Source organism: Physeter macrocephalus, chromosome 11, assembly GCF_002837175.3.
Source record: "Physeter macrocephalus isolate SW-GA chromosome 11, ASM283717v5, whole genome shotgun sequence".
Lineage (NCBI taxonomy): Eukaryota > Metazoa > Chordata > Mammalia > Artiodactyla > Physeteridae > Physeter > Physeter macrocephalus.
In genome coordinates this window covers 179,695,380-179,712,213 of record NC_041224.1, presented here as the reverse complement: position 1 = coordinate 179,712,213, position 16,834 = coordinate 179,695,380, and the positions used below count along the sequence as shown (strand labels likewise).

General features: G+C 48.9%; 2 protein-coding genes and 1 non-coding gene across 5 annotated transcripts in view; 1 reads left to right on the top strand and 2 right to left on the bottom strand.

Moving 5' to 3' along the window:
• The window catches only part of TECPR2 (tectonin beta-propeller repeat containing 2), a 108,546-nt gene extending 105,827 nt beyond the window's left edge, over positions 1 to 2,719 (bottom strand). Inside the window, exon 1 of the mRNA XM_024131145.2 lies at positions 2,602 to 2,719. The gene's annotated coding sequence lies outside the window, so the exon portion shown is untranslated. The remainder of the gene's footprint in view (positions 1 to 2,601) is intronic.
• Positions 823 to 16,626, top strand: CINP (cyclin dependent kinase 2 interacting protein). Of its 3 annotated transcripts, none has more exons than XM_007121689.4 (5): positions 823 to 884; positions 6,148 to 6,316; positions 8,817 to 8,946; positions 14,639 to 14,768; positions 15,700 to 16,626. In XM_007121689.4, the coding sequence occupies exons 1-5, from the start codon at positions 851 to 853 to the stop codon at positions 15,900 to 15,902; spliced, it is 666 nt and encodes a 221-aa protein (XP_007121751.1). In that variant the 5' UTR covers positions 823 to 850; the 3' UTR covers positions 15,903 to 16,626. The 3 variants fall into 3 exon arrangements, with proteins under 3 accessions (XP_007121751.1, XP_007121753.1, XP_023986911.1); XM_007121691.4 differs by lacking the exon at positions 823 to 884 and adding an exon at positions 2,795 to 2,859 and having other exon boundaries at positions 6,151 to 6,316; positions 15,700 to 16,625; XM_024131143.3 differs by lacking the exon at positions 823 to 884 and adding an exon at positions 2,799 to 2,859 and having other exon boundaries at positions 15,700 to 16,625.
• On the bottom strand, positions 7,964 to 8,075 carry LOC112066878 (U5 spliceosomal RNA). Its single transcript, XR_002892951.1, has one exon. It is a non-coding gene; the product is annotated as a U5 spliceosomal RNA (small nuclear RNA).
• Positions 16,627 to 16,834: the final 208 nt, after the last annotated feature.

Genomic DNA, 16,834 nt, shown 5'->3' with positions numbered 1-16,834 from the left:
ACTTTTAAAGTCTGGCTACAACATCCACTGTTCTTTTAAATGTTAAAATGTTATGGCTGAACATAATGAGATGGAGGCAGTCATTTATCTTCCAAGATGGAGTTTTGTCACTTTTCTGATCCCAAGCCCGCTGGCTAGCCAGTGCTCAGAGTCTAAAGCCTAATGACAGCATGACGCTGAGCAGCTCAACACAGCGATCTGCACCCAGCTTCATCTCAGGCCACTCTTCCATCCACACACTCCACAGCGCAGCCACAGCGAGCTTCCTACCACAGTCCCTGAACACACCATGACCTGCGTGTCTTTGCAAAGTCCCTTTCGTTCCTTCTCCATCCCCCATACACATCTTGTAAGAACAAGTTCTCCACAGGAAGCCTTCAGCCTCCCTCAGACACTTAGTTGGTCTTTCTCTGCTTTCACAGAACGCTATGAGGGCAGCTATCACACGGCACCATTAGGATTTGTTCTCTATCTTCCTCAATGGCTTCTTTCTAGTCTTCATCTACATCCTGTTCATCCACAAATTTGTAGCGCTTCAAAAGACCAACAGGGAGTGTGGTACAATCAACGCTCAACACATATTTGTTGAATTAATCTCCCTCAAAACACTGTGCCAGAATTCCCCAAGTATGACAGAACAAAATATAAAGCCACTCTACCTCAGTTACATCCATCATTGTGCAAAAATTCACTGGTCTCTTATGTGTGGATCCAAAGAATACGTTCATTTAAAATTGACACACTCTTTGAACAACAGCTCACTTCCACCTCAGCAGTTCACAGAGCCATCAACTACTCCCTCTGGATTCTATCAAGCTCCTTGAGCTCCACTATATCTAGAAATCTCTCCATGCCTGACTCCGAAGCTTGTCTTCATTATGTGTGTAAGTGTTTCCTCATTTGTTCTTCACTTATTCTAAGTTTAATCAGCTGGTCTCCCTGACGCCTGCTTCCTTCCCTTTCTCCTCATTAAGTTCCAGGAGCCATTTTGTTCAAACTACATAGAAGCTAATATGAAATGAGACCTGACTCAAACTTAAAGTGTAATTTCTCTAAGAGAAAACTGAAAACAAATCCAGTAGCAGCCAATCTTCTATTGAAAAAGACAATGTGACAACAAAATAACTGAAACCAAACAAAAGCTACTTACTAGTCACTCCTTCAGAAGAGGACTTTCCTTATCCCCCCACCAGTCTCCAAGCCAGTCTTGAAAACTCACATAGAACATCCCCTGTATCTATACCTGCTGCTTCTCAAGTTTGAAAGTTCCCTGAGGGCAGGGACTGGGTCTCTCTGGTCCACCACAGCATCCCTAGAAGCTGGTACTGTGGCTGGCATACAACAGGCCCCAAACAAATAACTATCTGCTGAATGAACCAACAAGAGATGTTGGGGGGTGGGGGAAAGCAAGGTCAGAGCTTTATCAAGGTACATTGTAGCTGGGTGAGAGAAAGTACAAAATGCCCTGCAGCCCCTTGCAGGAGTCACTGGTGACCACAAGGGCTACAGTGGCTTTATTCCCAGATTCTGCCCATGCTGGGATGTGGGTTTGGGGATTTCCAGAACTCCTTTCCTTAAAGTTCTCAAGACCCTGGCTACAAGGAGGAAGTCAACCCCAAGGGCAAGTGATCACTGCAGCAGATAAGGCAAAGGTGCATCCATGCTGGTACCCCACACTCTGCCAAATGTTAACAGAAGCAACAGAAGAGAATAAAATTCCTGAAGCTCAGCGAGGAAGTGAGGAAGAACAAAGCCCAGGGAAGAGGAAAGTAGGGTATGCGGGTAAGGAGAGCAGGGGCTAGCCTTTATTGAAATGGACCGCGTGCCAGGCACGGCGCTGAGCAATTCACACGCACTGACCCATTTAATCCTTCCCCCAAGCCAGAGCTAGAAACTATTACCATCCCTACTTCACTGATGATGAACCTGAAGTTTAGTGAGACATCACTTGCCCTGAACACACAGCTAGGCAGGGGCAGCGCTGTGAGCCGGGTCTGACTCGAGGGTACCACACTCTTCAACTTGCACTCACTATTCTGCCTCTGAGGCCTTAAGGCAGGACTGGGAGACGAGTTGTTCATTTATCCATTTAACGAACACTTATTGAGCACCTACTGGGTACATGCCAAGGCGTGGTGCCAGGCGCTGGTGGGCGGATGAAGGGACGGGGACTGAGAGGGTCGGGGGACAGGACGCAGCGTCAATCATAAGACCACGGAGCTCGGCGCCTCGGGCCGGCGGCGCAAAGGGGATGCGAGGGTGCGGCACAGGGGAGGGAAGGCGCGGAAGGGGAGGGGCGAGCGAGCCGGGTCGCGGGGGCGGAGGGCCCGCGGAAGGCGTCGGCCGACCCGCGGCGCCCAGGAGGGGTGGGCGACGACTACTCCCTCGGCGGACTGACAGCTTCTGCCGGGCAGGCAGCCCGGCGCTTCGTGTGCCATGGTACTCGACCTCGGCCGTCCGGCACGGGCGAGACGAGAGCGAAACGGGCAGTGAGACCCTGAGGCGAGGGAGGGTGGCCCCGGGGCTGCGTAAGCGGCGGCGGGAAGGCCGAGGGAGGGGCGCGGGGCCGGGTGGCGGGGCGGGCGGCGTCGTGGGACTCACCTCCCGCTGCAGCCCGTCCGGACTCTTCGGCCCGGCCGGGCCGGAGGAGGCGGGGATGAACGCTGAGCCGCGGGGACTGCCGGGAGCCCGTTCCCTGGGCAACGGGGCACCGACGAGCGGCAGCTGGCTCCGCCGGCGGCTAGAGCGGAAGAGCCTCAGGAGGCGGTGGGAGGGACGGAAGTGACGTAGACAGACTTCCGGCGTGCGTGGGCGGGGCTCCAGCTCTCTTTCCTGGGATCTCTGCGGCCAGCATGGAAGGTGCGTGAGAAGGGCAAGTTCCCCCAGGCAGGGAGCGTACCATTGTTATAGTTTGATCTTCGGGCTGGCCTGAGGCCGGAGGCCTCCCGGGTTGAATGGCGGTCCGTCCCTTGCCCCAGCGTAGCCCGCTGGCCCCGATCAGGCTCTGCGGTCGGCCAGGGAGTCAGTTGTGCCGAGCCTCGATTTTTTTCATGTGTAGAACGAGATGATGCAAAGGAGTGTCAGCAGATCCTGACACTCAAATTGTAATTGTCGTTATAAATTAGCACCAGCGGAGCACTTTCCCTGAACTCCCCTCAGAATTCCCGGCCACAGAGCTTTCTGCTTGTAATAAAAGCTATCATTCAGCGAGTGCTCACTGTGCGCCAAGTCGTGTTCTAAGTACTTTCAGTGGATCAGCTCGTTTGAGGCGCACAGCGATCCCATGAAGTAACGTCAACAGGTGGAGTCGAGGCTCGGAGGGGATAAGTAACGTAGCCACTGTGCTACTGCCCTGCCCTGTGATTGATAGCTGATCTCTCTCCCAGCTAGACTGTGAGTTTCTTGAAGTCAGAACATTGTTTTTGGTTCCTAAATATGTGCTGGGTATGGGTCAGACACGATGAATCACATGTGGTCCTCGCCCGCAAGGAGCCCCTATTGGGGGAGGGAAACCCTTAGAAGATTTTAGTACAGATGGTAAGAGCTTTTTCTCCATTTAACACATTCTAGTCAGCACCTACTACGTGCTGAGATTATGAGAGGGACCAAGACAGTCTTAGTCCCTACTCTGGTGGAACTTAACAGTCTATCAAGGAATGTACTAGACACTAAACAAGCAAATACACCACACTGGTGAGTGTCATGAATGAAGCTGAATGAAGTACAGGGTGTTCCAGATATATAGTGCAGTGAGTCCTTACCCAACCTGCGGATCCAGGAGGACTTCTTTGTGGAAGTGACTTTCTAAAAACCTACATCAGATCATGTCACTTCCCAACTCAAAGCTTACTGCTTGCTTTCCATTGCCTTGGAATAAACCCAAACTTCTTATCTTGGCCTATAAGTTTCTAGCTGTCTGACTGTCTCCTCTCTCCATTTCATTCTAGCCACATTGGTCTTGTTTTTTTTTCACACTCACCAAGCTCATTCTCATCTTAGGGCCCCTGCTGTTGACTTCCCATCATTCAGGTTTCAGCCTAAATGACAACGTCTCAGGGGTTCATGCTAACACAAGACCCTGTTTTATTTTGTGGTACTTATGATCTAAACTGATGATCATCTAATTGTCTGTTATCCACCTCATCTTTGGAAAGTAAGTTCCATGAAAATGGTCCTGGTCTATCTAATTTAGTCACTTCAGCCTCCACAGCTGGCATAATGTAGGCACTTGGCAAATATTGGTTAGTTGTATAAGTAAAGAATGAATGAAAAATCAATATGATATTTAAAAGTGGAGCTCCTAGGTAACCTAAGGATGGGGGCTGGGTGTCAGGGGAACCAACCATGTGATTAGAGAGCTGGAACTTTCAGTCCCACCCCCCCAAACCCCCATCTCCAACAAGGCAAGAGAGGCTGGAGGTTAAATCAGTCACCACTGGTCAGTCATTTAATCAATCCTGCCCATGTAATGAAGCCTCCATAAAAAAGCAAAAGCAAAGGGTTGTGTGAGCTTCCACGTTGGTGAACAGGTGGAGACGCAGGGAGAGTGGCACTTGGAAAGAGCTTGTCAGCTCTGTACCCCTGCCCACATACGTTACCTATGCATCTCTTCCATCTGGCTCTTCCTAGTAATCTAGTAAGTAAAATGTTTTCTGTGAGCCACTCTAGCAAATTAATCAAACCCTAGGGAGGGGGGTCTTTGGAACCTCCAACCTGTAGCCAGTAGGTCAGAAGCACAGGTGACAACCTGGACTTGAGACAGGTGTCTAAAGTGGAGGCAGGGGAGGAGGCTTACAGGACTGAGTCATTAACTTGTGGAATCTGATGCCGTTTCCAGATAGATAGTGTCAGAATTGAGTTTATTGTTTGGTGGTAGTGGGAAAAACACGTTGGAGAGGCCCTTGTGGTAATACATCCTATGTTGGATACTTGCCATGTGCCAGGCCCTCACACCTTCACAGCTTTACATATATGTATATGTTTTTTGGGGGGTTTTTGGCCGTGCTGCGTGGCGTGTGGGATCTTAGTTTCCCGATCAAACCTGCGCCCCCTGCAGTGGAAGCGTGGAGTCCTAACCACTGGACTGCCAGGGAATTCCCAGCTTCATATATATTATCTGATCGTCACATCAACTCTTTGTAGTAGGTATATTTTATCCCCATTTTACAGATAGGCACTTTGAGGCTCTGAGAGGTTAACTAACTTAACCTAAGATTGTACAACTGGCAGTGACAGAGCTGGAATTCAAACCCAGTCATTCTGGTCTTCAGAGTCTAGACTCCAAACTATACCGCCATTGTGTGTCCTGGATTCCTTAAGGGGCCTCTCTCAGAATTTGGACCTTATCCTGTGGGCCATGAGATGCCTTTGAAGGATTCTAAGTAGAGAAGAAGAGAGGGCACAGGAGGGCTGGGAGGGCCCAAACAGCCTGAGTGGTCTGGGTGTTGCTTCCCACAGGAGCTGGGATCTGGGTGAGTCCTGGGGTATGGGCGGCGTTAGCCCGAGGAAGGAAAGAGCTTTCTAGCAGAGAGAACTGCACATGCAAAGGACTTTTCAAGAGCTGCCAGTAGTTGATTTTAGCTAGAGATCGAGGGGCTTCAAGGTCGGGGTTGAGGTGAGTGTTGAGGCAGAGAAGGAGCCAGGTCCTGAAGGACTTTGGACCTCCTCCTGCATTCCTAGCGTGGAGATCATCACTGCATCTCTGGGGTTCAGCCTTGTCAGTGTGTTGGAGTGATGAGCTCTGGTGACCCACAAAGCTCTGAGCAAACGTCAGGTATCAAACTTCCAGAGACTGGAGAACGGGTGCGGTAAGGCAGGGGCGTCGGAGCCCCGCAGCAGAAGGTCACAGCTCCCCCTCCTTCCCAACCTTTGAAGGTGGTCAGAGTGCTCGGGGAAAACTTTATGGAGCCATTAAGCTTCGAGAGGATTCATGTATCTGGTGAGACCTAAAAACGCAGAAACAATTCTGTTCTGTCTTGTTGCAGGGACTTTCACATTCATCCACACGTCTTCATTTCCACAACGTGTTTTGTCCAGTGGATGTAGTGTTTCCGATGGTTTTACTGCTGCAAATTAAAACAGTTTGGGTTTTCCCCCCAACCGTGATCATGAATTTCATACTATTATGTTTCTTTTGCTCCCTATCAGCAGAGACTCTTGGAAGTGCAACGCCCAGAAAACCTGTCTTATCTGTCAGTGCAAGGAAAATTAAGGACAATGCAGCCGATTGGCATAATTTAATCCTGAAATGGGAAACCCTCAATGATGGAGGTTTTGCTACTGCAAATAACATTGCCAACCTGAAAATCAGTTTATTGTAAGTACCTACAAAGTGTGCTCTGTGTGCTTCACCCTTAATGATTGGGCAGAAATGTCATGGCAGTCTTTTAGAAGCGGAAGGGTAGTCTCTAGGAACATGGATAAATTATATAAAGCGAAAAAGCAAGTGATAAAATGATGCATGCAAGTATGAGCTGTGTGTGTACATTTTAAATGCAAAATTATACTACAGATTGTTCATGGTTATATCTGTATATAAAATTATAAAAATGGATTGGAAGGATACAGACTCAATTCATGACACTGGTATCTTCTAGGAAGAAGTATCACTTTATAATGCTGCATTTTATTTCTGTGGTATTGTGATTTATAGTAAAAAAAAAAAAATGTTTGCTCTTTGTCCCTGTTCCTGACACACGGCTCTTAAAACCCTTATAATTTCCTTAGCGATATGAGCAATGGGAGAATCTTTTTTTCTCACTGTTGTGGCCTCTCCCGCTGCGGAGCACGGGCTCCGGACGCACAGGCCCAGCGGCCATGGCTCACGGGCCCAGCCGCTCCGCGGCACGTGGGATCTTCCCGGACCGGGGCACGAACCCGTGTCCCCTGCATCGGCAGGCGGACTCTCAACCAATGCGCCACCAGGGAAGCCCGGGAGAATCTTTAGTTATGCGGAGATTTGTTCTTTTGTTCTCCAGTTCCTGGAATAGCTCCAGAGTGATAAAGGGGAAAGGAGTCTCCTGTTATCATAACAAGCCCCTCTCTACCACACCTGAGTTCGTGTTAATGAGGGGGCTTCTGGAAAACCCTAAGGAGGGAGGCAGTAACCACATGACTAGAGTTGGCACTGTCAGCGCCCCCCCCTTACCTCACCTCTAGGGAGGTGAGAAGGGCTGGAAGTTGAATTAATCACTGATGGCCAATCATTTAATCAATCATGCCTTCATAATGAAGCCTCCGTAAAAACCTAAAAGGACGGGGGTTTGGAGAGCTTCTGGGTTGGGGAACCAGAACGCTTCCATGTGCCTGAAGGGAAATGTACCCCAGACTCCTCAGGGACAGAAGCTCCTTTGCTCAACCTTCCAGACCTTGCCTTGAGTACCTCTTGTCTACAGGGATATGAATAAAGGATATGAATAAAGGATATTGGTATCCTTTAAAATCCTTTGTAATAAACCAGTAGTCTAGAAAGTAAACTGTTTTCCTGAGTCCTGTGAGCTGGGCTAGCAAATTAATTGAACCCAAGGAGGGGGTCATGGGAACTTCCAGTTGACAGCTGGTCCGTCCTAAGCACAGGTAACAACCTGAGCTTGTGATTGGTGTCTGAAGTTGAGACGGGGACAGTCTTGTGGGACAGAGCCCTTCACCTGTGGGATCTGATGCTGTCTCTGGTAGACAGTATCAGGATTGAGTTACATTGTAAGACACCCAGCTGGTGTCCGGAGAACCTGAGAATTGCTTGGTGTGGAGAACTGCCCCCCTCCCTTTGATGACCAGGTGTCAGAAGTAGAGAGGGGTATTCAGAGCAGAGGAGACACACAGGAGCATGTTTTCCCTTAGCAAGTTCTTCTAAAAAGACAAAGGAGTTAGGAAAGAAAACTGTTGGCAGTTGCCAATTCTAATTGGAAGATTTGCTTTACTGTTCTTGCACTTTCCCATATATACGTTTTTGTTCTTTTTAATCAGCTTTGCTTATGCAAGGCCTCAAAAAATTTAAGCAACACTCAAGCTTGTTCCTACCCACGAGAATAGTAAAATGCAAAAGATTTATATGATCTGAAGAGAAACATGAGTATGGATCTATATATGTGGAGTTTTAATCTCTCAAAGTTGTAATTATATATTTGTATATCTTTGTCTACCGGCCAGGGTCTAGAGTCTTAACTTTCCGGCCTGGGCCGCTGGCTCTTTCCGGTTCTTTCAAACACATCACACACGTCGGCCCTCTGCCACCTTTTCCTGCTCAGCAAGTTCCACGAAACAGTTCTTACCTTACTGCATAAGATGCTCTCTGATATTTGCTATTCTAATGTTTAATTTTTTTCCTTAAATTTCTTTTTTGGCCGTGCCGCACGGCACGTGGGATCTGAGTTCCCCGACCAGGGATCCAACCCATGTCCCCTGCAGTGGAAGCGCAGCGTTTTAACCACTGGACCACCGGGGAAGTCCGTAATTTTGTTCCTTAATTGTTGATTGTGGCCCCACTAGATTAATTTCAGGCGCTGTGGGTCACAGCCTTCCGTTTACAAAACGCATTCCTAGCTGGTGGACTCGGAGGAAGTGATCCGGGTCTTACCCCCTGAGGATGCCACAGGGCTGGGTTGAATTGACTTGTTCTAGGGCAGAATTGAGTGGCAGATGGACATATTCATTGTATATATAAACAACATGTAAACGTGATGACGTGAAACGACGCCAATGGAAAAAGTCAATGATGACATAAGTGCATGGATATTGAGTTTTCGAGGGTTCATCACAACGAAATGAGGCGAGCCTGTGGAGTGTATTTTGTTCCCACTCTTTTCCATCTTGTCCAGGAGCAAAGACACGATAGGATTAGAGAGCAGCAGCCCGGCTTCTGATGAAAATGCAGAAAAGGAGCACCCAGAATACAGCAGGGAGCTCGAGGTGCTGTGCGAGGGGCTGCAGACCACCCTGGATGCTTTGGTAAGGTGCAGGGACCCCCGGGGGTCGCGTTTGCACAAGCGCCTCGCAGCGTTCCACGTGGTTGGTCGTGCTTTCCTTCACCAAGCTTTCGTTTTTCCTTCCTCAACCTCCTCTGTTGCTCTCTCTCACTCTACGTGTCCCATAAATCTTGTTTCCCAAGAGGCTGTCCTAGACCTTGGTTCTTTTGGTCCTGCGTGTTGCCAGGGCAATTTCACCCACTCCCAGGCTCCACAGGGAGTGTGTCAGGCTTTGGGGACCCTGCAGGCACTCTCACCTCTACTCAGCGACAGTACGGAGGCAAGTGGGTGTGGCTGCGTTCCCATAAAACTCTATCTATGGATGCTGAACTTTGCATTTCAGATAATTTTCATGTGTCACAAAATATTCTGCTTTTGATTTTTCTTTTTTTCAACCACTTGAAAATGTAAAACCCATTCTTAGCTCAAGCGACACACAGAAATAGGCTTTGAGCTGGATTGGGCCTGTGAGCCTTGATCTCGCACATAAGAGATGCTCTTATATGTTTGTTTAACTGAAGTCTGGATGTCAGTACCCGCCGTGCTGGCCACCACATGTGCACAAAACACCTCATCTCAACCAGACACAGGGATAAGGTTTTGCACATCTTTGAACTAACTACCTAAAGCTTCCCACAAACATAGGAAGTCTGTATAGTTTAACCTTTCTTGATGGAAATGTTTCTAATGTTTTACATGCTTCCTTGCCTTTTTAAACAGAATATGTCAAATATAATTGTACTTCTTCAAGATACCACTTATTCAAAGTTAGGGTTCCATGTATTATGAGGCAGACTATAGGTTCAAGAGTTTTTCAGGAAAGAAGCACTGCCCTTTTTTTTTTTTTTTTTTTTTTGCGGTACGCGGGCCTCACCCCGTTGCGGAATATGTCAAATATAATTGTACTTCTTCAAGATACCACTTATTCAAAGTTAGGGTTCCATGTATTATGAGGCAGACTATAGGTTCAAGAGTTTTTCAGGAAAGAAGCACTGCCCTTTTTTTTTTTTTTTTTTTTTTGCGGTACGCGGGCCTCACACTGTTGCGGCCTCTCCCGTTGCGGAGCACAGGCTCCGGGCGCGCAGGCTCAGCGGCCATGGCTCACGGGCCCAGCCGCTCCGCGGCATGTGGGATCCTCCCGGACCGGGGCGCGAACCCGGTTCCCCTGCATCGGCAGGCGGACGCGCAACCACCGCGCCACCAGGGAAGCCAGCACTGCCCTTTTAAACATCACATCCATTGTAAGATGTAATGGTTTCTGAAACATTAAAATGAGAAAAATAAATAGTGCATTGAGAACATTTTGGTGATTTCGCCTTTTCTTTGATTGAAATGCAATACTGTCTTCAGGATATTTTGCTGTGTATGGGGCTATTTGTCTCCTCTAAATAAATGATTAGGTTTTTGTAGTTGTCCCGTCTGTTTTGTAATGCTGCCTTCGGGTTGTGCTGTGATAAGAAACACTTGCCCCCCCTGCCCAGGCTCTCCACCTGGTGCTCAAGCAGGAACAAGACAGGCCTGGGTCATCAGTCACTTTGTTTTAAGCCCCACTCACAGGAAGGCTGGAGGATAAGGTTTGTGGGCTTGGTGTTTTCTTTGTTTTATCTCCAGGTTCACAGCTGTGTCTCCAGTAGTAGAGTTCTAGACCTAGACTTCTGGACCAGTAGAGAATTAACACAGGCAGAGTAATCAATCGAAATTTCCAGAACAACCCAATTGAAAACTGACCACGTGTATGTTTTTTTCCCCAAATTAACCCATTTGATTATGGCAAGTGGTTTTGTTTGGACCAAGCATGGGCACACATATTGCTTGAAAGAGAAGAAACTGAATGGCTAAGTTCCTATATTGAAATATTTTTAAAATTTATTTCCTGGTCACACTTCGCTTTTTTTAAAATTAATTAATTAATCTATTTATTTATTTTTGGCTGCGCTGGGTCTTCGTTGCTGTGCGCGGGCTTTCTCTAGTTGCTGAGAGTGGGGGCTACTCTTCGTTGTGGTGTGCGGGCTTCTCACCGCGGTGGCTTCTCGTTGCAGAGCCCTAGGCGCGCGGCCTTCAGTAGTTGTGGCACGCAGGCTCAGTAGTTGTGGCTCGCGGGCTCTAGTGCGCAGGCTCAGTCGTTGTGGGGTGGCTTCTCGTTGCAGAGCCCTAGGCGCGCGGCCTTCAGTAGTTGTGGCACGCAGGCTCAGTAGTTGTGGCTCGCGGGCTCTAGAGCGCAGGCTCAGTAGTTGTGGCACACGGGCTTAGTTGCTCCGTGGCGTTGTGGGATCTTTCTGGACCAGGGCTCGAACCCGTGTCCCCTGCATTGGCAGGCAGATTCTTAACAACTGCGCCACCAGGGAAGTCCCACACTTAGCTTTTAATTGTCAGTTTTTGTTGTTGTTTCACTGAAGTATAATTGATTTCCAATGTTGTGTCAGTTTCTGGTGTACAGCAAAGTGATTCAGTTAGACATATAAATACATATTCTTTCTCATATCCTTTTCCATTATGTTTTATTACGGGATATTGAGTATAGTTCCCTGTGTATACTGAAATACATTAAACAGCCAACAAGTTTAAACACACGATGCTGGGCTCGGTCGTTTGTCGTTAGATGTGGCAACACTCCCACCAGAACCTCTTCATCCGTGACCTTCCATCTTCCTTTCTGGCATAAAATATTTCACAGAATCCCCAAACTGGGTGAAAATGAGAAACACTTTTGACATATACTAATGTGACTTTTATAAAATGTGAAAACCCTGGGAAGGATTTTGTTTCTAAATGCCATTTGGCTTTCTTTAGTTCACAAGTCCTCATTTATAACTCTATACATATGCACACCTCGTTAGGGGAGAGCGTCTGCGCGGGACGAGGGGGAAGAGGCATTTTGCCTTCCATTTCAGGCATGTCAGGAATGACTGACTGGTTTTCCTTGTCCATCCTTGGTTCTCCCCATTCTTAAGTGGCTGTCTGGTACCACAGGGCCCCTTCCTCAGTCCCACTGACCCGCACGGAGGAGGGACGGCCTGGGAGGATGTTAGGAGGTAGAGTCAAGGTCCAGAACATCCAGCCAGCGTCTTGATGGACTGAGCAGTAACAGGTGACACGTCCTGTCCCTGATCCCTCTACCTACAGCACGGGTCCAGCGTGAGGGGCCGTGGCCTGGCAGGGCAGCTGAAAGTGGCTGCAAGGTTTTAGGTGACTGCGTGCCCATAGTGACCTGAGTTCCCAAGGTCTTCAGACAAGGCCTGGGCTGACCACGGGTGCTAGTTGTCAGGCCCCAAAGTTCTGCTCCAGTGAATTTATTCTATTTTAAAGTGGTTTGAGGGACTTCCCTGGCGGTCCAGTGGTTAAGACTCTGCACTTTCACTGCCGGGGGTCTGGGTTCGATCCCTGGTCGGGGAACTAAGATCCCGCAAGCCGTACAGTGCGGCCAAAATATAAAGTAAAATAAAGTGATTTGAGAATTCGTTCTCCTTCTTAGGTTCAAAACCAATGTTGATGTTATAAGGATACTGATATTATTTTTCCTATTTTCCTCCATCCTTTAGAGAGAATGGTTTCCCAGACTTGACTTTGTCTTGAATCTGACATTGGTAGAGGGTGGAGGCACCCTTGTCCCTAAGCAGGACGAACATCTCGAGGTGTGGGCTGTTGGCTTTGGGAGGGGACGTGGAGCTGAGAGCGTGTCCAGCTGCTGTCACTTTAGGGCTGCACGCGCGTGGGACTTTGGTATCGTCATTGACGAATGAGCCCCAGAATGGGGCTGGCACCTCTGGCCCGGTGGTGTCAAGCCTCCAGGATTTTCTTGGCTCTCCTGACCTTTATCAGCTTTTCTTAGCATTAGGTGGAGCTGCTGCAGGACACAGAGGAGAGAGCTTAGGATTGGGTGTCAAGAGACTTGGGGTCGGAAAGCGTGGTATCAAGTCCTGGCCTCGTCCTTCCCTAGCTCAGCAACCTTGAGAATTTTCCCACCTGTGGTACGGAAATGATGAGTCCTGCCTCTTGGGGTTGGGTCAAGTGAAATATCGAACCTGGAAAGATTTGGGAAAGGACTCTAGTCTTTTAAAAATTAATGTTCGCTAAATTTAGTGCATGCCTCTTCAGATGTAATTGGAGGGTGGTTGAAGGACTAAGTGCAAGGAATTAAGATTTTGATGATTTATATATCTTTGCTTATACCCCCTGTGTACATAAAGCTAACTCCATACTTAGGACCTAGACTTGTGGTCTTAGTAGACCCATGCTACTGATATCTGGAATCTTTGTTACTTCACCCATTTGTTTTACTTAACAAACCCTTACGTAGCTCCGACCAGGTGCTCCACAGGTACTGACTTAGCCCCCCGACCCCCGTGGAAGCAGGCACTTGGTGCTGCAGCACAGAGCCTGGCGTACACTGAGCCACTGTCCATGTCACGTCCTCACCATTTCCTTCCTGTGTGAAGTGTGTAGGGCTGCCTTTCGTTATTACCATTTCATAAACAAGGAAACAAGCCTCAAAGAGGTTTCAGTAAACTGGAAACAGAGCAGGACTCTGTGGGGATCCTGGGCACCCAAGCCTTTCCGTCCCCCTTTCTTGTTTGCAGACAAGACTCCAGCCTCCATGACCTTCCCTGAGTTCCAAAGGGCAGGTTCAAACAGTTGCTGAGCAAAGGAAGAGCAGCCAAGAAACCACCTGAGGCAAGATTAAAGGGACCCGAGAAGCTCATCAAGACTAGGAGACCAGATTAAAGGAGTGCAGGCCCCACGCAGGCTCCAATCTTATCAGCAACCCCACCCTTGAACTGTTGCTATAAAACCCCTCATCAAATCCTCCCGGGTTGGGGACACATAGTTTTTCAGGGCAGGAGCCCGCTGTGTCCCCCTTTGCCTGGCAAAGCAAGCTATTCTTTTCTACTTCACCCAAAACTCTGTCTCTGAGATTTGACTTGACACTGGTGCACAGAGGCCGAGCTTTTGGCATTAAACTCAAAGGCAGTTCATAGGAGTCAGAAATGAGGGACTTCCCTGGTTGGTGCAATGGTTAAGAATACGCCTGCCAAGGCAGGGGACACGGGTTTGAGCCCTGGTGTCCAGGAAGATCCCACATGCAGCGGAGCAACTAAGCCCGTGTGCCACAGCTACTGAGCCTGCGCTCTAGAGCCCATGAGCCACAACTACAGAGCCGGCGCGCCTAGATCCTGTGCTCCGCAACAAGAGAAGCCACTGTGATGAGAAGTCCGCGCACGGCAATGAAGAGTAGCCCCCGCGCGCAGCAACGAAGACCCAACGCAGCCAAAGATAAATAAATTAATTAATTTTTAAAAAAAGAGTCAGAAATGAGCTCATTTAATGCTTCTTCTCTCATTCCGTAAAAGTGAGAGCCTGCCTTGCCACCCCTCCAGGTCTTTGGTGCTAAAAAAATTATCGATGTTCGGAAATCTTAATGAAGCGGGACCCAGCAAGCTTCCTCTTCTCCTGGAGATGTGGGCTTTATTACTGAAGTAATCCAAATTAGTGAAATTGTAGCAACTGTCAGTCTCCTTCTCCCTGGAAATTCGCTGCACATGGAGTTAATGGTGTCGGATCATTGGACTTACGATCTCAACAGACTTAACATTTCTTAGCTTTGAAATCTTAGAGTTATTGAATCTAAGACAGGATTTCAAATAATAATCTCACATTCTAAATTAATACCTTTTCAGACCAAAATACAGCTGAAAATGGAAAAGCTGTCTTCCACTACCAAGGGGATTTGTGAACTAGAAGATTACCATTACAGGGAAGAGAGAAAACGGCCCCTCCTGTTCCACACGTGGCCCACAGCCTATTTTTGTAAGTAGTTCTTTCTGCATTGATTTTCAAGGGTAGGTTATGAGAGCATTTGGTGTCATTTAGATCTGGCCCTCTGAGAAGCTGACAGGCTTTGAAATTCAATTGAAGAGGATCCATTGGGAAGGAAGGAGATGAGGACATCTTAGAGGAGTGTTTCTTCTTGACTTTAATTACCTACTAATCAGCAAAGACTATTAAATGTAATTAGAAACCCATGAAACAAGTTGCCATTATTAGCCCTTTAAGGCCAATGAGTAGAATGCACTTTGCCTCCTCTGTAGGGGCAGAAATCTTGTTTTTGTTTTTCAAGAAGGATGGGTTTTTGCTTTTTGTTTTGTTTTACTTAAAAAGTACATGGTGGGGGGGGGGGGTCACTTCAGCCCGCCCCATGGAAGAAGCCTGCTGGAAAAACAAACTCCATTACTTAAATAAGCTGTGAGGTAAGGGCTGTTTTTTTGCTTTATTAGTTTGAAAGAAGGACTAAGCTATTTGATGTTCTTTGAGACTTAAATAAGGGAGAAAATCACCTAATGTAATGTGTTCATTGAACATTGCCAGTTTGAGGTCAATCTGCTATATGTGTAATGACTGCCAGTTCCTGAGAGTCGAGTGGAAAAGGTAACAGGTTCTTTTTAATTTCATGACACTTATTTACCATGTTATCTGATTCTAATCTGCACTGGCTGGAGCCCTTCTTCCTCTTGTGCTGCCGCCGACTCTAGCTTTTAAGGAGGAGCTTTGCAAAGTCCCTGGCTGTCCAGTGGTTAAGACTCAGTGCTTTCAGTTCGGAGGGTGCGGGTTCCGTCCCTGGTCTGGGAATTAAGGTCCCGCAAGCTGTGCAGCGTGGCCAAAAAAAAAAAAGTGGCGGGTCGTCCCTCGTCAAGGGTGCCCGCTCGAATGCCACTGCAAGGCCGGCTCGCGTTCCTTCCAGACGAGGTCTCCCGCAAGCTCTCCGACATGTACGGCCGGGAGCTCCGCCTGAAGCGCACCGTCGTGGAGCAGCTGGCGCACACGGCCGACCGTGACCTGGCCCTGAGCTACCTGTCCATGTGGCTGCACCAGCCCTACGTGGAGGGCGGCAGCAGGCTGCTTCTGGAAAGCATGCTGCTTGAAACCGGGCACCGAGCGCTGTGACCTCCCAACGCGGCTCCGCGCTCCTCCAGGGGGCTCTGGACCTCAGCTTCTGCAGCTCCCACGGCGGACGGCCTTTCGGGTGGGCCCTGGGCCGCACGCCAATCACGCCCCTGCCGCACCCCGGGATCACGGCCCCTGCCGCACCCCGGGATCACAGGCCCTGCCGCACCCCGGGATCACGGCCCCTGCCTCACCCCGGGATCACGGCCCCTGCCTCACCCCGGGATCACAGGCCCTGCCGCACCCCGGGATCACGGCCCCTGTCGCACCCCGGGATCACAGGCCCTGCCGCACCCCGGGATCACGGCCCCTGCCGCACCCCGGGATCACGGCCCCTGCCGCACCCCGGGATCACAGGCCCTGCCGCACCCCGGGATCACGGCCCTGTGCTCTGGCGCAGCCACCCACTGACCTTAGGCTCTTCCAGACCTGATCATTTCACCAGCTGCCTGCGGTTATCCCTGCCGCCTGCCGTCCGCCACTCAGCGTCATCTGCACCTTTTGTGAATGTGTCACTATGAAGACTTCTGCCCGAAATAAATGAGCTCCTCAACAGAATGACTAAGCGATCTTGTTTTTGTAAATTAGGTGTATTTTACATAGATTACATTTATGTAGAAAATCCCTGGTTTAATATTTTTGTGTATTGTTTAAACTGTGGGACCGTATTAGTTTTGTAATCACAACTAATCTTTAAAGTACCGTAGAGTCACTGAGCAAAGACCAGCATCATGGAAATGAAAACTGGCTACCAAAAAATTACCCCTTGTTGTTTTTTTGTTTTGTTTTGTTTTTTTTGCGGTACGTGGGCCTCTCACTGTTGTGGCCTCTCCCGTTGCGGAGCACAGGCTCCGGACGCGCAGGCTCAGTGGCCATGGCTCACGGGCCCAGCCGCTCCGCGGCATGTGGGATCCTCCCGGACCGGGGCACGA

Coding starts and splice junctions, on each gene's coding strand:
- CINP (XM_007121689.4), top strand. CDS start 851: ATGCCTGACTCCGAAGCTTGTCTTCATTATGTGT. Junction 885..6,147: donor AGCTTGTCTTCATTATGTGT/GTAAGTGTTTCC, acceptor GCTCCCTATCAG/CAGAGACTCTTGGAAGTGCA. Junction 8,947..14,638: donor AGACCACCCTGGATGCTTTG/GTAAGGTGCAGG, acceptor ATACCTTTTCAG/ACCAAAATACAGCTGAAAAT.